The sequence below is a fragment of the Bombina bombina genome, chromosome 2 (assembly GCF_027579735.1).
Source record: "Bombina bombina isolate aBomBom1 chromosome 2, aBomBom1.pri, whole genome shotgun sequence".
In the NCBI taxonomy this organism is placed as follows: Eukaryota; Metazoa; Chordata; class Amphibia; order Anura; family Bombinatoridae; genus Bombina; species Bombina bombina.
Genome location: NC_069500.1, coordinates 414,780,348 through 414,805,958, shown reverse-complemented (window position 1 = coordinate 414,805,958; position 25,611 = coordinate 414,780,348). Strand labels below are relative to the sequence as shown.

The 25,611-nt window shown below is 39.3% G+C and overlaps 1 protein-coding gene across 1 annotated transcript in view; it reads left to right on the top strand.

Moving 5' to 3' along the window:
• The window catches only part of CDC45 (cell division cycle 45), a 170,498-nt gene that overhangs the window by 35,579 nt on the left and 109,308 nt on the right, over positions 1–25,611 (top strand). The window contains exons 4-8 of the mRNA XM_053701933.1: positions 17,405–17,542; positions 17,626–17,775; positions 20,150–20,208; positions 21,044–21,092; positions 22,455–22,516. Coding sequence (XP_053557908.1) covers positions 17,405–17,542; positions 17,626–17,775; positions 20,150–20,208; positions 21,044–21,092; positions 22,455–22,516 — 458 coding nt within the window. The remainder of the gene's footprint in view (positions 1–17,404; positions 17,543–17,625; positions 17,776–20,149; positions 20,209–21,043; positions 21,093–22,454; positions 22,517–25,611) is intronic.

Here is a 25,611-nt window from a genome sequence, read left to right as displayed (position 1 = left end):
GTCCTTAAACTAGCTAATTCTTTCATTTCGGAGGCCGTAGTACATTTAACCAAACTTACGGCTAAGAACTCAGGATTCGCCATACAGGCACGTAGGGCGCTGTGGCTAAAATCCTGGTCAGCTGATGTTACTTCTAAGTCCAAATTACTTAATATTCCTTTCAAGGGGCAGTCTTTATTTGGGCCCGGTTTGAAAGAAATTATCGCTGACATTACAGGAGGTAAGGGACACGCCCTACCTCAAGACAAAGCCAAAGCTAAGGCTAGACAGTCTAATTTCTTCTGTTAAGTGTGATCAGTCCACGGGTCATCATTACTTCTGGGATATCACTCCTCCCCAACAGGAAGTGCAAGAGGATTCACCCAGCAGAGCTGCACATAGCTCCTCCCCTCTACGTCACTCCCAGTCATTCTCTTGCACCCAACGACTAGATAGGATGTGTGAGAGGACTATGGTGATTATACTTAGTTTTATATCTTCAATCAAAAGTTTGTTATTTTAAAATAGCACCGGAGTGTGTTATTACCTCTCTGGCAGAGTTTGAAGAAGAATCTACCAGAGTTTTGCTATGATTTTAGCCGGAGTAGTTAAGATCATATTGCTGTTCTCGGCCATCTGAGGAGTGAGGTAAACTTCAGATCAGGGGACAGCGGGCAGATGAATCTGCATAGAGGTATGTAGCAGTTTTTATTTTCTGACAATGGAATTGATGAGAAAATCCTGCCATACCGATATAATGTCATGTATGTATACTTTACACTTCAGTATTCTGGGGAATGGTACTTCACTAGAATTACACTGTAAGAAATACATAAAGCTGTTTAATAACTAGAGATTATGTTTAACGTTTTTGCTGGAATGTAAAATCGTTTTCATTTGCTGAGGTACTGTGTGAATAAATGTTTGGGCACTATTTTTCCACTTGGCAGTTGCTTAATCTGTTTTTCTGACAGTTTCTGTTCTCCCTCACTGCTGTGTGTGAGGGGGAGGGGCCGTTTTTTGGCGCTTTTTCTATGCATCAAATATTTCAGTCAGCAACTCATTGTATTCCCTGCATGATCCGGTTCATCTCTACAGAGCTCAGGGGTCTTCAAAACTTATTTTGAGGGAGGTAATTTCTCTCAGCAGAGCTGTGAGAATTATAGTTTGACTGAGATAAAAAACGTTTATTCTGTAATTTGTTTTCCTGCTTTCAGAATTTGTTATCTTTGCTAATGGGATTAAACCTTTGCTAAAGTTATGTTGTTTACAAGGATTGAGGCTATAACTGTTTCAATTTATTAATTTTCAACTGTCATAGATCTTCTGTGCTTCTTAAAGGCACAGTACATTTTAATATTATTCTAATTGAATTGTATTTCCAAGTTGCAAGTTTATTTGCTAGTGTGTTAAACATGTCTGATTCAGAGGATGATACCTGTGTCATTTGTTGCAATGCCAAAGTGGAGCCCAATAGAAATTTATGTACTAACTGTATTGATGCTACTTTAAATAAAAGTCAATCTGTACAAATTGAACAAATTTCACCAAACAACGAGGGGAGAGTTATGCCGACTAACTCGCCTCACGTGTCAGTACCTACATCTCCCGCTCAGAGGGAGGTGCGTGATATTGTAGCGCCGAGTACATCTGGGCGGCCATTACAAATCACATTACAGGATATGGCTACTGTTATGACTGAGGTTTTGGCTAAATTACCAGAACTAAGAGGTAAGCGTGATCACTCTGGGGTGAGAACAGAGTGCGCTGATAATATTAGGGCCATGTCAGACACTGCGTCACAGGTGGCAGAACATGAGGACGGAGAACTTCATTCTGTGGGTGACGGTTCTGATCCAAACAGACTGGATTCAGATATTTCAAATTTTAAATTTAAACTGGAAAACCTCCGTGTATTACTAGGGGAGGTGTTAGCGGCTCTGAATGATTGTAACACAGTTGCAATACCAGAGAAAATGTGTAGGTTGGATAAATATTTTGCGGTACCGACGAGTACTGAGGTTTTTCCTATACCTAAGAGACTTACTGAAATTGTTACTAAGGAGTGGGATAGACCCGGTGTGCCGTTCTCACCCCCTCCGATATTTAGAAAAATGTTTCCAATAGACGCCACCACAAGGGACTTATGGCAAACGGTTCCTAAGGTGGAGGGAGCAGTTTCTACCTTAGCTAAGCGTACCACTATCCCGGTGGAGGATAGCTGTGCTTTTTCAGATCCAATGGATAAAAAGTTAGAGGGTTACCTTAAGAAAATGTTTGTTCAACAAGGTTTTATATTGCAACCCCTTGCATGCATTGCGCCGATCACGGCTGCAGCGGCATTCTGGATTGAGTCTCTGGAAGAGAACATTGGTTCAGCTACTCTGGACGACATTACGGACAGGCTTAGAGTCCTTAAACTAGCTAATTCATTCATTTCGGAGGCCGTAGTACATCTTACTAAACTTACGGCGAAGAATTCAGGATTCGCCATTCAGGCACGCAGGGCGCTGTGGCTAAAATCCTGGTCAGCTGATGTTACTTCTAAGTCTAAATTGCTTAATATACCTTTCAAAGGGCAGACCTTATTCGGGCCCGGGTTGAAAGAGATTATCGCTGACATTACAGGAGGTAAAGGCCATGCCCTGCCTCAGGACAAAGCCAAAGCCAAGACTAGACAGTCTAATTTTCGTTCCTTTCGTAATTTCAAAGCAGGAGCAGCATCAACTTCCTCTGCACCAAAACAGGAAGGAGCTGTTGCTCGCTACAGACAAGGCTGGAAACCTAACCAGTCCTGGAACAAGGGCAAGCAGACTAGGAAACCTGCTGCTGCCCCTAAAACAGCATGAATTGAGGGCCCCCGATCCGGGATCGGATCTAGTGGGGGGCAGACTTTCTCTCTTCGCCCAGGCTTGGGCAAGAGATGTTCAGGATCCCTGGGCGCTAGAGATAATATCTCAGGGATACCTTCTGGACTTCAAATACTCTCCTCCAAGAGAGAGATTTCATCTGTCAAGATTGTCAACAATCCAGACAAAGAAAGAGGCGTTTCTACGCTGCGTACAAGAGCTCTTGTTAATGGGAGTAATCCATCCAGTTCCACGATCGGAACAGGGACAGGGGTTTTACTCAAATCTGTTTGTGGTTCCCAAAAAAGAGGGAACTTTCAGACCAATCCTGGACTTAAAGATCCTAAACAAATTCCTAAGAGTTCCATCGTTCAAGATGGAGACTATTCGGACAATTTTACCTATGATCCAAGAGGGTCAATACATGACCACTGTAGAATTAAAAGATGCTTACCTTCACATACCGATTCACAAAGATCATTATCGGTACCTAAGGTTTGCCTTCCTAGACAGGCATTACCAGTTTGTGGCTCTTCCATTCGGATTGGCTACAGCTCCAAGAATCTTCACAAAGGTTCTGGGTGCTCTTCTGGCGGTACTAAGACCGCGGGGAATCTCGGTAGCTCCATACCTAGACGACATTCTGATACAAGCTTCAAGCTTTCAAACTGCCAAGTCTCATACAGAGTTAGTGCTGGCATTTCTAAGGTCACATGGATGGAAGGTGAACGAAAAGAAAAGTTCACTCGTTCCACTCACAAGAGTTCCCTTCCTGGGGACTCTTATAGATTCTGTAGAAATGAAGATTTACCTGACAGAGGACAGGCTAACAAGACTTCAAAGTGCTTGCCGCACCCTTCATTCCATTCAACACCCGTCAGTGGCTCAATGCATGGAGGTAATCGGCTTAATGGTAGCGGCAATGGACATAGTACCCTTTGCACGCTTACACCTCAGACCACTGCAACTGTGCATGCTAAGTCAGTGGAATGGGGATTACTCAGACTTATCCCCTTCTCTGAATCTGGATCAAGAGACCAGAAATTCTCTTCTATGGTGGCTTTCTCGGCCACATCTGTCCAGGTGGATGCCATTCAGCAGACCAGACTGGACAATTGTAACAACAGACGCCAGCCTTCTAGGTTGGGGTGCCGTCTGGAATTCTCTGAAGGCTCAGGGACAATGGAGTCAGGAGGAGAGTCTCCTGCCAATAAACATTCTGGAATTGAGAGCAGTTCTCAATGCCCTCCTGGCTTGGCCCCAGTTGACAACTCGGGGGTTCATCAGGTTTCAGTCGGACAACATCACGACTGTAGCTTACATCAACCATCAGGGAGGGACAAGAAGCTCCCTAGCTATGATGGAAGTATCAAAGATAATTTGCTGGGCAGAGTCTCACTCTTGCCACCTGTCAGCAATCCACATCTCGGGAGTGGAGAACTGGGAGGCGGATTTCTTAAGTCGTCAGACTTTTCATCCGGGGGAGTGGGAACTTCATCCGGAGGTCTTTGCCCAAATACTTCGACGTTGGGGCAAACCAGAGATAGATCTCATGGCGTCTCGACAGAACGCCAAGCTTCCTCGTTACGGGTCCAGATCCAGGGATCCAGGAGCAGTCCTGATAGATGCTCTGACAGCACCTTGGGACTTCAGGATGGCTTACGTGTTTCCACCCTTCCCGTTGCTTCCTCGATTGATTGCCAGAATCAAACAAGAGAGAGCATCAGTGATTCTAATAGCACCTGCGTGGCCACGCAGGACTTGGTATGCAGACCTGGTGGACATGTCATCCTGTCCACCTTGGTCTCTACCTCTGAAACAGGACCTTCTGATACAGGGTCCCTTCAAACATCAAAATCTAACTTCTCTGAAGCTGACTGCTTGGAAATTGAACGCTTGATTTTATCAAGACGTGGATTTTCTGAGTCAGTTATTGATACCTTAATACAGGCTAGGAAACCTGTTACCAGAAAGATTTACCATAAGATATGGCGTAAATACCTATATTGGTGTGAATCCAAAGGTTACTCTTGGAGTAAGGTTAGGATTCCTAGGATATTGTCTTTTCTACAAGAAGGTTTAGAAAAGGGTTTATCTGCTAGTTCATTAAAGGGACAGATCTCAGCTCTGTCCATTCTGTTACACAAACGTCTGTCAGAAGTTCCTGACGTCCAGGCTTTTTGTCAGGCTTTGGCCAGAATTAAGCCTGTGTTTAAAACTGTTGCTCCACCATGGAGTTTAAACCTTGTTCTTAATGTTTTACAGGGCGTTCCGTTTGAACCCCTTCATTCCATTGATATAAAGTTGTTATCTTGGAAAGTTCTATTTTTAATAGCTATTTCCTCGGCTCGAAGAGTCTCTGAATTATCAGCCTTACATTGTGATTCTCCTTATTTGATTTTTCATTCGGATAAGGTAGTCCTGCGTACTAAACCTGGGTTCTTACCTAAGGTAGTTACTAACAGGAATATCAATCAAGAGATTGTTGTTCCTTCTTTATGCCCAAATCCTTCTTCAAAGAAGGAACGTCTACTGCACAACCTGGATGTAGTCCGTGCTCTAAAATTTTACTTACAGGCAACTAAGGAATTTCGACAAACGTCTTCTCTGTTTGTCATTTACTCTGGGCAGAGGAGAGGTCAAAAAGCTTCCGCTACCTCTCTTTCTTTTTGGCTTCGTAACATAATTTGTTTAGCTTATGAGACTGCTGGACAGCAGCCTCCTGAAAGAATTACAGCTCATTCTACTAGAGCTGTGGCTTCCACTTGGGCCTTCAAGAATGAGGCCTCTGTTGAACAGATTTGCAAGGCTGCAACTTGGTCTTCGCTTCATACTTTTTCCAAATTTTACAAATTTGACACTTTTGCTTCATCGGAGGCTATTTTTGGGAGAAAGGTTCTTCAGGCAGTGGTTCCTTCTGTATAAAGAGCCTGCCTATCCCTCCCGTCATCCGTGTACTTTTGCTTTGGTATTGGTATCCCAGAAGTAATGATGACCCGTGGACTGATCACACTTAACAGAAGAAAACATAATTTATGCTTACCTGATAAATTCCTTTCTTCTGTAGTGTGATCAGTCCACGGCCCGCCCTGTTTTTAAGGCAGGTAAATATTTTTTAATTTATACTCCAGTCACCACTTCACCCTTGGCTTTTCCTTTCTCGTTGGTCCTTGGTCGAATGACTGGGAGTGACGTAGAGGGGAGGAGCTATGTGCAGCTCTGCTGGGTGAATCCTCTTGCACTTCCTGTTGGGGAGGAGTGATATCCCAGAAGTAATGATGACCCGTGGACTGATCACACTACAGAAGAAAGGAATTTATCAGGTAAGCATAAATTATGTTTTTCGTCCCTTTCGGAATTTCAAAACAGGAGCAGCATCAACCTCCACTGCACCAAAACAGGAAGGAGCTGTTGCTCGTTACAGGCAAGGCTGGAAGCCTAACCAGTCCTGGAACAAGAGCAAGCAGGCCAGGAAACCTGCTGCTGCCCCAAAGACAGCATGAACCGAGAGCCCCCGATCCGGGACCGGATCTAGTGGGGGGCAGACTTTCTCTCTTCGCCCAGGCCTGGGCAAGAGATGTTCAGGATCCCTGGGCACTAGAGATCATATCTCAGGGATACCTTCTAGACTTCAAATTATCTCCCCCAAGAGGGAGATTTCATCTGTCAAGGTTGTCAACAAACCAGATAAAGAAAGAAGCTTTTCTACGCTGTGTACAAGATCTGTTATTAATGGGAGTGATCCATCCGGTTCCGCGGTCGGAACAAGGACAAGGGTTCTACTCAAACCTGTTTGTGGTTCCCAAAAAAGAGGGAACTTTCAGGCCAATCTTAGATTTAAAGATTCTAAACAAATTCCTAAGAGTTCCATCGTTCAAAATGGAAACTATTCGGACAATCTTACCCATGATCCAAGAGGGTCAGTACATGACCACAGTGGATTTAAAAGATGCTTACCTTCACATACCGATCCACAAAGATCATCACCGGTATCTAAGGTTTGCCTTCTTAGACAGGCACTACCAGTTTGTAGCTCTTCCATTCGGATTGGCTACGGCTCCAAGAATCTTCACAAAGGTTCTGGGTGCCCTTCTGGCGGTACTAAGACCGCGAGGGATTTCGGTAGCTCCGTACCTAGACGACATTCTAATACAAGCTTCAAGCTTTCAAACTGCCAAGTCTCATACAGAGTTAGTTCTGGCATTTCTAAGGTCGCATGGATGGAAAGTGAACGAAAAGAAGAGTTCTCTTTTTCCTCTCACAAGAGTTCCATTCTTGGGGACTCTTATAGATTCTGTAGAAATGAAGATTTACCTGACAGAAGACAGGTTAACAAAGCTTCAAAATGCATGCCGTGTCCTTCATTCCATTCAACACCCGTCAGTAGCTCAATGCATGGAGGTGATCGGCTTAATGGTAGCGGCAATGGACATAGTACCTTTTGCACGCCTACACCTCAGACCGCTGCAATTGTGCATGCTAAGTCAGTGGAATGGGGATTACTCAGATTTGTCCCCTACTCTGAATCTGAATCAAGAGACCAGAAATTCTCTTCTATGGTGGCTTTATCGGCCACACCTGTCCAGGGGGATGCCATTCAGCAGGCCAGACTGGACAATTGTAACAACAGACGCCAGCCTACTAGGTTGGGGCGCTGTCTGGAATTCTCTGAAGGCTCAGGGACTATGGAATCAGGAGGAGAGTCTCCTTCCAATAAACATTCTGGAATTGAGAGCAGTTCTCAATGCCCTTCTGGCTTGGCCCCAATTAACAACTCGGGGGTTCATCAGGTTTCAGTCGGACAACATCACGACTGTAGCTTACATCAACCATCAGGGAGGGACAAGAAGCTCCCTAGCAATGATGGAAGTATCAAGGATAATTCGCTGGGCAGAGTCTCACTCTTGCCACCTGTCAGCAATCCACATCCCGGGAGTGGAGAACTGGGAGGCGGATTTCTTGAGTCGCCAGACTTTTCATCCGGGGGAGTGGGAACTTCATCCGGAGGTCTTTGCCCAAATACTTCGACGTTGGGGCAAACCAGAGATAGATCTCATGGCGTCTCGCCAGAACGCCAAACTTCCTCGCTACGGGTCCAGATCCAGGGATCCGGGAGCGGTTCTGATAGATGCTTTGACAGCACCTTGGAACTTCGGGATGGCTTATGTGTTTCCACCCTTTCCGCTGCTTCCTCGATTGATTGCCAAAATCAAACAGGAGAGAGCATCAGTAATTCTAATAGCGCCTGCATGGCCACGCAGGACTTGGTATGCAGATCTAGTGGACATGTCATCCTGTCCGCCTTGGTCTCTACCTCTAAGACAGGACCTTCTGATACAGGGTCCATTCAAACATCAAAATCTAACTTCTCTGAAGCTGACTGCTTGGAAATTGAACGCTTGATTTTATCAAAACGTGGTTTTTCTGAGTCGGTTATTGATACCCTGATACAGGCTAGGAAGCCTGTTACCAGAAGGATTTACCATAAAATATGGCGGAAATACCTATACTGGTGCGAATCCAAAGGTTACTCCTGGAGTAAGGTTAGGATCGCTAGGATATTGTCTTTTCTACAAGAAGGTTTAGAAAAGGGTTTATCAGCTAGTTCATTAAAGGGACAGATTTCAGCTCTGTCCATCTTGTTACACAGGCGTCTGTCAGAAAATCCAGACGTCCAGGCCTTTTGTCAGGCTTTAGCTAGGATCAAGCCTGTGTTTAAAGCTGTTGCTCCGCCATGGAGTTTAAACTTAGTTCTTAACGTTTTACAGGGTGTTCCGTTTGAACCCCTTCATTCCATTGATATAAAATTGTTATCTTGGAAAGTTCTGTTTTTAATGGCTATTTCCTCGGCTCGAAGAGTCTCTGAGTTATCAGCCTTACATTGTGATTCCCCTTATCTGATTTTTCACTCAGACAAGGTAGTTCTGCGTACTAAACCTGGGTTCTTACCTAAGGTAGTCACTAACAGGAACATCAATCAAGAGATTGTTGTTCCATCCTTGTGTCCAAATCCTTCTTCAAAGAAGGAACGTCTTCTACACAATCTGGATGTAGTTCGTGCCCTCAAGTTCTACTTGCAGGCAACTAAAGATTTTCGCCAAACTTCTTCCCTGTTTGTCGTTTATTCTGGACAGAGGAGAGGTCAAAAAGCTTCTGCTACCTCTCTCTCTTTTTGGCTTCGTAGCATAATACGTTTAGCCTATGAGACTGCTGGACAGCAGCCTCCTGAAAGAATTACAGCTCATTCCACTAGAGCTGTGGCTTCCACTTGGGCCTTTAAGAATGAGGCCTCTGTTGAACAGATTTGCAAGGCTGCAACTTGGTCTTCGCTTCATACTTTTTCCAAATTTTACAAATTTGACACTTTTGCTTCTTCGGAGGCTATTTTTGGGAGAAAGGTTCTTCAGGCAGTGGTTCCTTCTGTATAATGAGCCTGCCTATCCCTCCCGTCATCCGTGTACTTTTGCTTTGGTATTGGTATCCCAGAAGTAATGATGACCCGTGGACTGATCACACATAACAGAAGAAAACATAATTTATGCTTACCTGATAAATTCCTTTCTTCTGTTGTGTGATCAGTCCACGGCCCGCCCTGTTTTAAGGCAGGTAAATATTTTTTAAATTATACTCCAGTCACCACTTCACCCTTGGTTACTCCTTTCTCGTTGATTCTTGGTCGAATGACTGGGACTGACGTAGGGGGGAGGAGCTATATGCAGCTCTGCTGGGTGAATCCTCTTGCATTTCCTGTTGGGGAGGAGTTATATCCCAGAAGTAATGATGACCCGTGGACTGATCACACAACAGAAGAAAGGAATTTATCAGGTAAGCATAAATTATGTTTTTCATAATCGATTAATCGGCCGATTATTTTTTCGACTAATCGGATAAAAAAGGAATCAATAATTGTTTTAAAATAAATTCCACATACTGAGTGTTACAAATATAAACTTCAGACTAAAACTTTACATTAACACAACTGTTTGTCCAATTTTTAATCAGCAGAACACAGTTTTATAATGAAGCAAAACAAAACCACAAACTGTTTGAAAAGTGCTAGAATTAGAAAGTTAGACTATCACTGTTAATAACATTCTGTTATTTACTTTTTCAGAAACTTTGCATTGAAATGCAAAAATCTCAACATGTCCACATGCTTCTTGCTAAAGCTGGTTCTCTGTTTGCAGCTATATTTCCTGCAGCAGAGACGAGGCACTCAGATGGCATTGAGGTGCTTGAGATGCATATTTAGGGTTTTGCCAATTTCACCAAAGTGGGATATTTATCTTTTGTTAGCTCTTCACCAATGCAAAGTGTTTTCCACATTGGCAAGGGGCCTCTCAATATAGTAACCCTTGACTTAAAGGGACAGTATACACTCATTTTCCTATAACTGCATGTAATAGATACTACTATAAAGAATAAGATGCACAGATACTGATATAAAAATCCAGTATAAAACTGTTTAAAAAATTACTTTGAAGCTTCCAGTTTAACTCTGTTGAAAAGGGAGCTGGAAAGCCCCCTGCAAGTGGGAAATAAAACCCTCCACCCCCCCTCCCCCTTCTTTTGCATCTGAAAAGACCCTTTACACAAACAGGAGCAAGCTGCAGAAGGTAGCTGACGGTATTCAAATAAAACTTTGGGGCTTGGTTAGGAGTCTGAAAATCAGAGCAATGTTATTTAAAAATAAGCAAAACTATAAATTTTTTGTAAAAAAAAAAAAAAACTTTATGGGCTTTATAAATAGATCTACAAAACATTTATGCAAAGAAAAAAAATGAGTGTATAATGTCCCTTTAGTTTTAACATAAAAAATATCTTGACTATCTATATGCAATGGTAAATAACCAGCTAAAAGGTTAGGGGAAAATATCTAGTCCGCTCTAAAAATAAGATATATACTTATAAAGGTTGAATCTGGTACATATCGCAATTTATTAAAAATAAAAAACAAATCAAAAGTGCTAAGGACTATATACAGGTAGCCCTCAGTTTACGCCGGGGTTAGGTTCCAGAAGGAATGGTTGTAAATTGAAACCCAGTTTATAATGTAAGTCAATAAGAAGTGAGGGAGGTTCCAGGCCCCTCTCAAAATTGTCATAAGTAACACCTAATACATTATTTTTAAAGCTTTTAAATGCTAAACAGCATTATAAACCTAATAAAATAATCACACAACACAGACTTCACTTGCATTTTTCTGCAAACAGTTCTTTCTATGCATTCCAATCTGGCTATTTTAATAAATGCACTGCTTCTCAATGCTTTTCAATAGCAGTCACATGACTGGAAAAAAAAGGTTGTTATTCTGAAACGGTGTAAATTGAACCGTTGTAAACCGAGGGCCACCTGTATCAATAACCGGACAAAACCTTACACATTTATTAATACAGTACATATAATCAGCAATAGCAAGCATCGGCTAATATTTGTGCAAACAGATAATAGTTCACATCAATTTAAATAATTTCCATCAATCTAGGGGCTAGGTGTAAAGCTTGGCACTATATCATGCAACGCATAGTTTCAAATTACCTGATTTAATATAAACAATCCAAATGATGACTTATATCTGGGTTGCACATAAGCCAATAGTAGTTGTAAACTTATATTGTCCTGAAAAAGTGAAAAGTAAACATCTGTAGACATCCTTTAGACTAAGGGCATAACCATAAAACACAATACCATGTGCAGGAGCTCATTGGAGTGAAGCAGCTGGTGTTTTGCACAGACCAACTAATTGCAAACCAACTAATCGATTATGAGATTTGTTGTCAACTATTTTTATTATCGATTATGACGATTAGTTGTTGCAGCTCTAGACATCTCATAGTAACATAGTAGATAAGGTTGAAAAAAAGACTGAAGTCCATCGAGTTCAACCTATACAAATCTAAAATACTTACTAAAAGCTCCAGTTAAGCTTAAATAACCCCATTAAAATGTGACCCATTTAATACTAGCAATCATATCCATGAATTTTGTTTATATACAGAAATTTATCCAGACTATTTTTTTAAATGTATCTATGGTATTGGCATTCACTACCTCCTTTGGTATTGAGTTCCACAATTTTATTGCTCTTACAGTGAAAAAACGTTTCCGTTGCAGGAGATTAAATCTCCTTTCCTCCAACCTTAAATTATGACCTCTTGTCAGAAACAATTTTCTTGGAATAAACAGAGCTTCTGCCATCTCTGTATATGGGCCTTGAATATATTTATATAAAGTAATCATGTCACCTCTCAAGCGCCTTTTTTCTAAAGAGAACAGACCCAGTTTGTCTAGCCTCTCCTCATAGGTTAAGTTCTCCAATCCCCTTATTAGCTTTGTGGCCCTTCTCTGAACTTTTTCTAGTTCTGCAATATCTTTTTTAGCAATCGGTCCCCAGAACTGCACTCCAAACTCAAGGTGAGGTCTTACCAGGGCTTTATATAATGACAGAATTATGCTTTCCTCCCTTGAATCAATGCCTCTTTTAATACATGCTAGTATCTTATTAGCCTTTGAAGCCGCTGCCCTGCATTGTGCACTCATCTTTAGCTTGTTATCTATTACTACTCCCAAATCCCTTTCCTCCTTTGTTTGGCTAAGTCTTGTCCTATTTAAAAAATATGTAGCCTGCTTATTTTTACTTCCAAAATGTAGAACCTTGCATTTTTCCGTATTAAATCTCATTTTCCATTCACTTGCCCATAGTTCTAATTTTAGCAAATCCCTTTGTAAAGAGAGTTCGTCCTGCTCTGACCTAATGACCTTACTTAACTTAGTATCATCTGCAAAAATAGAGATGTCGCTATTTAATCCTTGCTCCAAGTCATTTCTAAAAATATTAAAAAGAACAGGGCCCAGTACTGATCCCTGGGGGACGCCACTGATTACCTTTGTCCAATCTGAGTATGATCCATTTACTACTACTCGTTGCTCCCTATCGTTTATCCAGTTATTTATCCATGAGCTAACATTTTCAGCTATTCCCAGTCCCTTAATTTTGTGCATTAATCTCTCATGTGGCACTGTATCAAATGCCTTTGCAAAATCTAAGTATATCACATCAACTGATTCCCCTTTATCTATATTTTTACTTACTTCCTCGTAGAATCTAATTAGATTAGTTTGACATGATCTATTTCTCCTAAAGCCATGCTGATTAGAACTCATAATCTTGTTTACACGAATATGCTCATCAATATAATCCCTTATAATCCCTTCAAATATCTTCCCCACTATTGATGTCAGACTAACTGGTCTATAGCTTGCTGGATCATCCCTGCTTCCCTTTTTTGAAGAGTGGCACCACATCAGCTTTACGCCAATCCTGGGGTACCATGCCTGAGGATAATGAGTCTTGAAAAATTAAGAGTAAAGGTTTGTCTATAACAGTGCTAAGTTCCCTTAACACCCTTGGGTGTATTTCATCTGGGCCTGGAGTTTTATTTACCTTAATATTTTCCAGTTTTTTCCTGATATCCTCTAAACAAAACCCAGTTAGTGGTATGGACTGGCATGTTCTATTCTGTTCCAAAGTATCATTCAATGGTTCCTCTCTTGTGTATACTGAAGAAAAAAACTGGTTTAGTACCTCAGCCTTCTCCCTGTCATTATTTATCATGCTACCCTCCACGCATTTTAATGTACCTATATTATCCTTCTTAGATTTTTTGCTATTTATGTACTTAAAGAACCTTTTAGGGTTAGACTTAGAATCCTTGCCAATTAATTTTTCATTTTCAATTTTGGCTAATTTGATTGCTTTTTTGCATGCTTTGTTACATTCCTTATAAATATTGTATGCTGAGTCTGTACTATTTTCTTTTAATAATTTAAATGCCCTACGTTTTTTCCTAATTTCTCTTAACACATTTTTATTTAGCCATAACGGCTTAGTTTTTTTATTTTTATTTTTATAACTATATGGTATGTATTGATATGTATATTTATTTAACAAATTTTTAAATATTATCCATTTATCCTCTGTATTTTTATTAGAAAATACATTGTCCCAATTTATATTAATTAATGATTTCCTTAAATCATTGAATTTTGCTTTCTTGAAATTAAAAGTCTTAGTTAAGCCTTTAAAACACTGCATATGAAAAGAGATTTCAATTGTGACCATGTTATGATCACTGTTACCCAAATGTTCTTTAACTTCTATGTTTGATATTATATCTGTATTGTTATATCTCTTGGAGGTTTATCTGATTTTGGCTTGGCTTTTGGGGCTCTATGAGCTCTCTCAATGAAGTATTCTTCATCTGTGGAATCGCACTTATAGCAGCAAATAGTTGTTGCAGGTAGTTGGTTAGTTCAGTTGGTAGTACAGACTCTGGGATGCCTTTTAATTGTATGTTGCACCTTCTACTCCTGTTTTCCAGGTCTTCCATTTTATCTAGAATATCCGTTATTGATTGATGTTGATGGGAGACTTGATTTGTTAGCATCTCTATATCTTCCACAAGAGTGTCTTTGTTCTTCTAGGCTCTCTACCCTAGTGCCTAGGTCTTTCAAATCGTTTTATTTCTTTTAGGCTGGCCGTGACAGACTGGTACATGATGTCTATTTTGTCCCACAGTTTGTTAAAGCTTGTAGTTAAGTCTTTAGACACTGAGTAAAGATCAGCTCTGGTTAGCGACGGTGCATCAGTAATAGTTTCTGGTGGACAGGAGTCATTTTCTAAATTATCTTCTTCGTCTCCACCTAAATTTTCTACAGTTTTGTCTCGTTTGGTGGGTTTGAAGTATGCATTTACTGATGGTTTGCCAGTTTTGTCAGGCCTGGTGGATTTTTTTTAACTGACATATTAGATTTTTTTTTTTTAAATTATATATTGGGATAGTTGTGGTAATATTTTTAAGTCTCCACTAGATGGCTGTGTTCCACTTAAACTGATGACTATAATTGTCTAGTTGTCTACTAGAAGCTTCTAGTTGAAATGTGAAAAATTAGTCTCTTGGCACACAGAGCAAAATATTATCCACCTCCAGCATGTATCCTGCTATAGAAGTAAGTCGGCTTTAGTTTAGTGTTCCATTGTGGTATGTCAAGGTATTGTTGTAGCTGATGTTCTTATGATTGTAGTGTCTGGTCATTCAGAGTTGTTTCCCATTTTCTTTTTAGGACTTGTAGTGGTAGTATGCAATCCTTTTTGAGCTAGTAGCATAATAAACTCTATTTCATTTGTCCCATTTAGTCAGTAGGTGCATTTTAATCAATTTTTAACTTTAGGGGAGTATATATCTGTCAATAGGGTGGCTAATAGACAGTGGAGTGTTTTCTTGTATGTGCAGTATGCTTGAAGCTATCAGTGCAATTTATATTAGTTTGTTGTGCACCATGTGGGTCCAGCTCCAGTGCCCCTATTATATTTTCCGTTTATGTGATGATCTACTGTATGGTGTAGATACAACTCACGTTTTTTTGCATTTGTCCACTCCCAGTCCGTCAGTCAAAGATTGCTATTATATGAATTCTCTCCTTACTGCTCAGCTGGCCATGTGGAGCTTAATTTGCGTCAGCAGCGCTTTATCTAATACTAGAGAAAAACCTCAGAGAGGTTTTGCTAAACATACAGTGAAAGAAGCCAAACATAGAGTAATGACAATGGACAGAAAAGAGCTGATCAAGGACAAGCATACCTTTGGTGAACAAGAACAGAAATAAAAATAAAACATTTACAACAAAATTCTCGCCACAATACAGAGATTTGTATTTGTAACATTATCCGTAAACACATGCCTATTCTTTTTGCAGATAAAAAATTGCAACATATCACAAATGTTGCATCTTCTCTTACAGACGAGGAAAAACTATATTGCAACTTCTCTTACAGACGAGGAAAAACTATAGGGAACTTGATATCCCCCACTGTACAAAACAGACACAAAAAAACAGATCTTCTTGGTTAGAAATAAAAGGCACACACAAATGTGCATGTACACAATGTAAGGCATGTCAATATGTGATAACAGGTACCAACTTTAAATCAAGTGTAACGGGAGAAATCTTTGAAACTAAAAAATGTGTGAATTGCAGAACTTCCAATGTGGTATATTTAATTACTTGCAAAGAGTGCCACCTACAATATAGTGGCAAAACGACACGTAAGGTCAGTGTCAGAATCAGAGAACACCTCAATAATATAACCTCACAAACAGATAACAAGAAAAGAGAGGAAAGGCTCACACCTATAGCCAATCACTTTATTGAGGTACACAACAGGGATGTTGACACATTTACCTGGAATATCATTGAGAAAGTGACCCTTAATGAAAGAGGTTGTGATATTGAACAGCTACTAAATAAACAAGAAATGTATTGGATCTTTAGAATGAATACTCAAATACCCTTAGGGCTAAATTCTAGGTTCGACCTTATAAATTATTGGAAATAAATAAGTATTTGAAATATGCAGATTTTTATTGGCATCATATTATGAATGAATTGCATAGCTACATAAAGCCTTTAAAGCTTTAAGAGCTGCATTATATATAATTGACAAACATGAAGGTGAATAGGGTTTTGGTGTAGATTTTATATCTAACACAGAATTTGATAGATAAGTGTGTATATATAAGCATCACATGATTAAATAAATGTATACACTGTAGTATAAGCATAAAACGCATTAAATAATAGATTTAATAAATATTCACATCAGGATAGAACAACTGCGTTTAAACTTCATTTAATACAAGCAGCAGTTTATTTAACTCACAATTGTGGTTTCAACATATAATAGCATTGCTAATACATTACACTAAGGGGTTAAAAGAATGATGAGGTTCAGTTGTGTGTTTTTAATTGCTATGAGTATATAAGACTTGCATGCAAGGCACTGAGATATTTCTGAGTACGCTGAAATGCGTTGGACATAACAGTCTGAACATACTGAATTTTAAGTTTTACAAGATCCTTTGTTTGGTTACATCTTAATTTTTTTTTGGTTAATAATAACAATGCAAGATTGCGGGGTCGAAAAATATTCAATAGTTCAGACTTTGTCAGGTTAAGATGGAAATAAGAGACCCTCCCATATTCTATTTCAAGAAGTAGCTCGGGCATGGCAGATTCAGCATTTTGTTAGCATACAGTTCTAGCTTGTATTCTTCTTCTGCCACCCTAACTCCTGTGATCTTATCAGTTAGTCTGAATCTGTGTGCCAAGATTTTAATGGATGTGTAGAGCAAGGTGGGCAAGGGGCACCCCTGCCTAGTTCCATTATGGATACAGAAGGCGTCAGAGAGAAGACCATTAACCCTAACCCTAGCATTGGTGTTTTAAAGGGGCACTGTACCCTTTTTTTATTACTATAGATCTTAGGGTTTTTTTTTGGGAGGGGGGGATCCTTTTGGCTTTTTTCAGATTTAAAACTAGTATTGTAGTAGCAAGATACTTTGTTGTGCAGGAACAACTTTTAGCGGCCAAAAAGATATATAATAATACAGTTTTAGCATTATAATACTTGGGGATTCAATAAAGGCTTGCCCTGAAAAATGGCTATTTTAGTCAAATGGGTAGATCCTTTGATTTGCTGGCTACCTCTATCAACTGCTCTTTCATTCCATTTGTAGTTCCAGCACTTTGTTCTAATAAACTGTGGTGCAAATGTTGATCTTCTGGAGATGTTACAACCACAGGAAGAGTCCATCTTCTACATATGCGACACTCATCGGCCCATAGATGTTGTGAATGTGTATAATGACAGCCAGGTAAAACCTACATAGAACAGTTCTAAAAGTAAATTAAATACAAGCATACTGAATCTGTTAGTAATATGCTGTATACTTCATAGATCAAGTTACTGATCAAACAGGACGATGACCTGGAAATTCCTACTTATGATGACATTTTTCGTGATGATGAGGAAGATGAAGAAGGAGATGATTCTGGCAATGAAAGTGAAGGATCTGAGCCATCAGGAAAGAGACGGCGCTTTGATGAAGTAAATATCTGTTTAACCCCTTAATGACCACAGCACTTTTCCATTTTCTGTCCATTTGGGACCAAGGCTATTTTTACATTTTTGCAGTGTTTGTGTTTAGCTGTAATTTTCCTCTTACTCTTTTACTGTACCCACACATATTATATACCGTTTTTCTCGCCATTAAATGGACTTTCTAAAGATACCATTATTTTCATCATATCTTATCATTTACTATAAAAGAAAATATAAAATATGAGGAAAAAATGGAAAAAAAACACACTTTCTAACTTTGTCCCCCAAAATCTGTTACACATCTACAACCACCAAAAAACACCCATGCTAAATAATTTCTAAATTTTGTCCAGAGTTTAGAAATACCCAATGTTTACACGTTCTTTGCTTTTTTTTGCAAGTTATAGGGCAATAAATATAAGTAGCACTTTGCTATTTCCAAACCACTTTTTTTCAAAATGAGCGCTAGTTACATTGGAACCCTGATATCTGTCAGGAATACCTGAATATCCCTTGACATGTATATATTTTTTTTTTTAGAAGACATCCCAAAGTATTGATCTAGGCCCATTTTGGTATATTTCATGCCACCATTTCACCACCAAATGCGATCAAATAAAAAAAAATTGTTCACTTTTTCACAAATTTTTTCACAAACTTTAGGATTCTCACTGAAATTATTTACAAACAGCTTGTGCAATTATGGCATAAATGGTTGTAAATTTTTCTCTGGAATCCCCTTTGTTCAGAAATAGCAGACATATATGGCTTTGACGTTGCTTTTTGGTAATTAGAAGGCCGCTAAATGCCACTGCGCACCATGCGTGTATTATGCACAGCAGGGAAGGGGTTAATAAGGGAGCATGTAGGGAGCTTTTTGGGGTAATTTTAGCTTTAGTGTAGTAGACAACCCAAAGTATTGATCTACGCCCATTTTGGTATATTTCATGCCACCATTTCACCGCCAAATGCGATCAAATAAAGAAAAACGTTAAATTTTTCAAAATTTTAGATTTCTCACTGAAATCATTTACAAACATTTTGTGCAATTATGGCACAAATGGTTGTAAATGCTTCTCTGGGGTCTCCTTTGTTCAAAAATAGCAGACATATATGGATTTGGTGTTGCTTTTTGGTAATTAGAAGGCCGCTAAATGCCACTGCGCACAACACGTGAATTATGCCCAGCAATGAAGGGGTTAATTAGGTAGCTTGTATGGAGTTTGCAGGGTTAATTTTAGCTTTAGTGTAGAGATCAGCTTCCCACCTGACACATCAGACCCCCTGATCCCTCCCAAAGAGCTCTCTTTCCTCCCCCACCCCATAAATTGTCCCCGCCATCTTAAGTACTGGCAGAAAGTCTGCCAGTACTAAAATAAAAGGTATCCTTTTTTTTTATATATAGCATATTTACATATGCTGCTGTGTAAGATTCCCCCCTTAGCCCCCAACCTCCCTGATCCCCCCCCAATACAGCTCTCTAACCCTCCCCCTCTGCCTTATTGGGGGCCATCTTGGGTACTGGCAGCTGTCTGCCAGTACCCAGTTTGCATGTAAAAATGTCTATTTTTTTTTTATTTTTGTTTTTTCTGCAGTGTAGCTCCCCCCCCCCCCCCAAGACTAATCCCCCACCCCCTCCCAGATCCCTTAGATTACTTTATTCAGGGATTTTATCCCTCCTTTCTCCCCATAATAAAAAAACCCTTTCTGTAGTGTAAGTGGTTCCCGCACGCGCCCGCCCACCACCCCCCGTGCACGCGCATACCGCCCCCGATCCCGCCCCCCTCTTTTACCAAGAAGCCATCGATGGCCGCCCACCCACCTCCCACTTCAGCTCCCACCCACCAACGAATGCGGCCATCGATGTCCGGTGCAGAGAGGGCCACAGAGTGGCTCTCTCTGCACCGGAGGGGTAAAAAATGTTATTGCAGGATGCCTCAATATCGAGGCATCCTGCAATAACCGGAAAACAGCTGGAAGTGATCAGGATCGCTTCCAGCTGCTTTCCACACTGAGGACGTGCAGGGTACGTTCTCAGGCGTTAACTGCCTTTTTTCTGAGGACGTACCCTGCACGTCCTCAGTCGTTAAGGGGTTAAAGAAACTACCATTGAGATGACCATGTTTCAGCCATTAGTCTGTAGTTGTTTTAAAGCAAAGTAATATTAGACTCAAAACTGCCTCCCATGCTTTTTCATGTTCTCTCACTTTACAGTTTTGATGATCTTATTGCTAGGTGTTTAATGGAAAAACCTTTAAGGATATAATAAAAATGTTTAGAGTGAACCATGTCAGAGATTTGTTGCTAATAGTGAATGTCACGTAATCTTTTTGACGTGAACAATGTTAGTTGTAATTCTCATTTTCTCTTATCTCTGAAGGGGGCTGTTGAGAGGAGGATAGAGAAACGACGAGCACGAAGAGAGTGGGAAGCTCGCAGGTAGATTGTGCTCCTTGTAATGCAGTTGCCAAATATTATTTGTTTTATAAATTGTAGTGAGTATTGCAGTGACTACACACATGATATTGATGATGTGGAGCCCCTGTTAATCTATGAACATCACTCACACTCTTTCTGAAAAGAGAAAAATAATTTCTATGTAATTTTATATCCATAAATTATTATAGCTGCACAGTAGTGCAAACATATTAGTGTTATAGATTATGGCATTGAAGCACTTCATTGCTTCTTCCATTTGAAAACATAAATAATAAAACTAGTGAAACTTGTAAACTGCCTATAGCTTATGTTTTATGGTCTCTTAATCCTAATGTTCACCTCCCTAATTTGATTCCCCATATAATAATTAAATATGCTAAGTTTCATATAACATGCACATCTCAGAATGGGTTACTGACCATATACCCAGCTTAAATTGTCAAAGCTTCTTTATTCTACTTATCACTTTTGCCTGTGGAAAATAGAATTTAATGGTTGTTTTCTTTGGTAAAATATTGAAAATGACATTTTTGAGCTCCCCCCCTGAACCTGTTGTGGCTGAATGATGCATTTTTGGGGTAACGTGATGGTGTCTTGTTGCAGTTGTGCTTGCATGTAGTGTATTTGGATGGGAGGAGGTGGCAGTGAAAGGGTTTCCAGTTAGTGAGATTATACACATTCCTGTGTTTTATTTTTCTTAAATGTAGGTTTCCCTAACAGAGCCTTTATTACCCTCACTTAAAGCTCAATTTATTTAAGCATATCCATGCACATAATTCTAAAAATAAATATTTTAAATGGAATTTACAGTAAAAAATTTTTTTCTCCTCTACAGACGTGAAATTCTTTTTGACTATGAGCAATATGAATACCATGGGACGTCTGTAAGTACTACACATCAACAAAAGGAATTCATATAATTTTCCAATATTCTACAGTTCAAAATGTGTATAAAATCAGGAGAGCAGTGTAAAAATGTATTTTCCCCTGTGTGTAATATGAGTATCTGTATGTGATGCTAGTACAGCCCAGTCTTATGTACAATATACATAATAAACAAAACTTGGTAACTAACTCTGTTACTGGAACCCAGGCTGTGTTTGTGGTGCAGGGGCATACATTTGAAATCCTGTCCTAGTGATCTGCTGCTGTCTTTGGTGCAACATGCAGGAGAGCTGCTCTGTAGAGTAAATTGGCACCATTGTCAAATTAGAATACACAGTGCCCCTTCCACCACTCATTACCTAATTTCCTGGGTATTGAAGGTAATCTGTTTTGTGATTGCAATAGCTTCTAGATGTGCAGCTCATGTAAAAAGCAGCAACTTGGTGAGCACTGAGAGCAGTAGATGGTACTAACATTCAAATGTTTTTGAAACCATTAAAAAGGCAAGTTTGCTAGACAAAGGATTGTCTCAGTCACCATGACAACATGTGCCTTGTATTTGTCAAGACCTTATAAATGAACATTTTAGGGGAAAAGTAGACTGCTCCACTAGTCATATCCTCATCTGACACAGAAGAGGAACATGCCGTGTGCCTGACTTTGTAAGTGTTAAATGGTGATAGAAAATAATTTTACCCTTTGCTATCAAAATACTTCAGTATCCCTTTACCACATTATGTCCTTACCGTATTTCATTTAGTTTGCACAACCTTTTAAGATTGTATCACAAAGCTCTTAGAAACTTAAAGGGACACTGAACCCAAATTTTTTCTTTCATGATTCAGATAGAGCATGCAATTTTAAGCAACTTTCTAATTTACTCCTATTATCAATTTTTCTTTGTTCACTTGCTATCTTTATTTGAAAAGGAAGGCATCTAAGCTTCTTTTTTGGTTCAGGACTCTGAACAGCACTTTTTAATTGGTAAATGAATTTATCCACCAATCAGCAAGAATAACCCAGGTTATTCACCAAAAATGGGCCGGCATCTAAACTTTATATTCTTGCATTTCAAATAAAGATACCAAGAGAATGAAGAAAATTTGATAATAGGAGTAAATTAGAAAGTTGCTTAAAACTGCATGCTCTATCTGAATCACGAAAGAAAAAAAATTGGGTTCAGTGTCCCTTTAAGTTTTCGGTTTAAAAGTCCTTTGTGAATATTGCTCTGCCAGATTTTACAACTCCTTCGACAAAGTATTAAACAAGACAACTATTAGTTTCTTCTTTAAATCAAAGGTGTTAAACACATATATATAAACTTTGTTTTGTTTTTCTCTCCCTTTTTTCTAATCCTGTAGTCAGCAATGATGATGTTTGAACTTTCTTGGATCATGTCTAAAGATTCAAATGACATGTTGTGGTAAGTGAATTCATTTGAAAATTCCTTAAAATGTTTAATAGAATTTATAATTTCTCACCAACATCATCCTCATTGTATAGTCATTTTTTTGTTTTTTTTTAAAAGCATGTAAATGTTAAAGGGACTGTACAATATTAAAGAGTTAAAAATACTAAGCATAAATCACACATGAGCTACTCGGGCAGTGTATGAAAACATACCTATCAGTGTTTCTGTTGTCTGCCCCCAAATCTGGACAGTTTGTTTTTTGTTTTTTAATGCAGCAGGCAGTGAAACCAATCCAACGGCAACCAATAGCACAGCTGCATTTACTCCAGGTTCACTTTCTCTTGAAAAGCATGTGCTCCTCTTGTCAGAACCCAGACAGGCAAGCTAAGCTTATAAACATAGTTTAGGAGTGACGGGAAAGGAGGCAGACAGCTGTCTTTACGTGGGCTGGACCACTCAATCCTAACAAATAGCTCAAGAAGGTGCATCTTCGGGGTAGGTCAGCTAAAAGATCTACAGTATTTTGGATCCCGGATTATAATGGAGTATTTCATTTTACTTAAGATAAATTCAATTTTGAAAATTTTTTATGATGTTTTGAGGTTAAAATATAAAATATATAAACATAGAACTTTCTTGCTACAAGGGTTTAATTTTAATGTGATTTTTATTACTGCTAGCTGTATTAGCTGTAAATAAAATTGCACCATGAAAAAACTAAGTTAAAGGGACACTTAAGTCAAAATTAAACTTTCATGATTCAGAAAGAGCACACAATTTTTAAGAATCTTTCCAATTGACTTCAATGATCAAATGTTGCTCACTTTTTTATATGTACACTTTTTGAGGCACCAACTCCTAAGCATGTGCACAAGCTTGCATGGTATACTTATCCTAGTATGGGATTGGCGGCTGTCTGTCACATGATACAGGGTGCTGGCAAATGGGAGAAAAAAAATTACTTTTTAATTTTTGCATTGTCTCTTTATTATGCACTTGTTAATTATGCAATTCTACTGTATATATTGGTCCTTTAAAGGGACAGTATACACCAATTTTAATTTAACTGCATGTAATAGACACTACTATCTATACTATAATTGCTTTTGTAATGTCCGTCGGCAGTTGCGTACACATTCTCAATGGAATGTTGGCAGCTCAAGGCAGCCAACAGAATTTCTCCAGGTGGATTCCGAAAATGTCATGGTGGTGAAAGAATCCAACGAAGGTGGATTCTTTCACCACCCTGCCATTTTCGGAATCCACCGGGATGTGCCGAAGGCAAACGGGGCATTACAAAAAACAAAAAACCTCCCGCACAAAGTATTAACACCTACACCACAAACCCACACATGCCAATAAACCTAATTGCACTATTAACCTCTAAACCGCAAAACCCCACATCGCAATAAACCTAATTACCCTATTAACCCTTAAACCGCAAAACCCCCACAATGCAATAAACCTAATTAACCTATTAACTTCTTAAACCGCCAAAACCCACAACACAAATAACACCCCCTAAATTAACCCAAATTACCTAAACTAAAAAAAATACTAAAGTTAGTAAGAATAAAAAAGGCTAACATACAGAAAATGAAAAACAAATTGCAAAAAATTAAACCTAATCCCTATGAAAATAAAAAAAGCCCCACAAAATAAAAACTCCCCCTAATCTAAGAATAAACTACCAATAGCCCTTAAAAGGGCCTTTTGTAGGGCATTGCCCTAAGTTTAACAGCTCTTTTAAGAATTAAACATCCTAAGACCCCCTAACAGTAAACCCCCCCCCAAAAAATAAAAAACCTAAACTATCCATTGGGGCATTTGTATGGGCATTCAGCTCTTTTGCTGCCCCCCCCCCCCAAAAAAAAAAAATAACACAAAAGCCCCAAATAAGATACTCACGGGTCCTGAAGTCCAGCTGAGAAAGTCTTCCAAGTGGCCGACATCTTCTTCCAAGCGGATTTGAAAAGCCAATAGGATTTTAGTAGCTCTCATCCTATTGGCTGATTTTGAATTTGAAGAATCAAATCGGCCAATAGGAATTCAAGGGATGCCATGTTTAATCTCGTACCTTTAAGTCACTATTCAGTGTACGGAGGAGATCGGAGGAAGAGGATGCTCCATGGCTCTGCGATCGCCGGTCTTCAATTCCGCTGTCCTGGATGAAGAAAGAGGAGGTCCCTGCTTGGAAGAAGATGTCGGCCGCTTGGAAGAAGACTTCACCGCATGGAAGAGGACCTTCTCCGCCGGACTTCAGGACCCGTGAGTATCTATTTGGGGCTTTAGTGTTAGGTTTGGTTTTTTTTTAGATTAGGGATGGGCATCAAAAGAGCTGATTGTCCTTTTAATGGCAATGCCCATACAAATGCCCTTTTCAGGGCAATGGATAGTTTAGGTTTTTTTAGTGTTAATTTTTTTTTATTTTGGGGGGTTTGGTGGGTGTTGGGTTTTACTTTTTAAATGTTAAATTTGTTGGGTTTTACTGTTGGGGGGGACTTAGAATTTTTGTAACTGCAAAAGAGTTGTTTAACGTAGGGTAATGCCCTACAAAAAGCCCTTTTTAAGGGCTATTGGTAGTTTAGCATTAGATTTATTTTGGGGGGCTTTTTTATTTTCTTAGGGATTAGGTTTAATTTTCTTAATTTTGATAATTTAGTTTTTTTCTGTAGTTCTATTTTTTTATTTATTTTTTTTAATAAAAATTTTTTGGGCAGGCTTACCAACTAGTAAAGAATAATATGCACAGATACTGATCTAAAAATCCAATATACAACAGTTTTAAAAACTTACTTAGAAGCTCCCAGTTTAGCACTGTTGAAAAGGTTAACTGGAACACCCACTGCAAAGGAACCTCCCCTTCTCTGCATATGAAAAGACTCTTTACACAAACAGGAGCAAGCTGGAGGAGGTATACATCAGTATACTCCTAAAGCTTTGGGGCTTGGTTAGGAGTCTGCAAATCAGCGCAATTTTATTTAAAAAATAAGCAAAACTATACATTTATAAAAAACGAACAAAAAAAAAAAAACCCTGTATAGGCTATATAAATGGATCATCTACAAAACATTTATGCAAAGAAAAATCTAGTGTATAATGTCCCT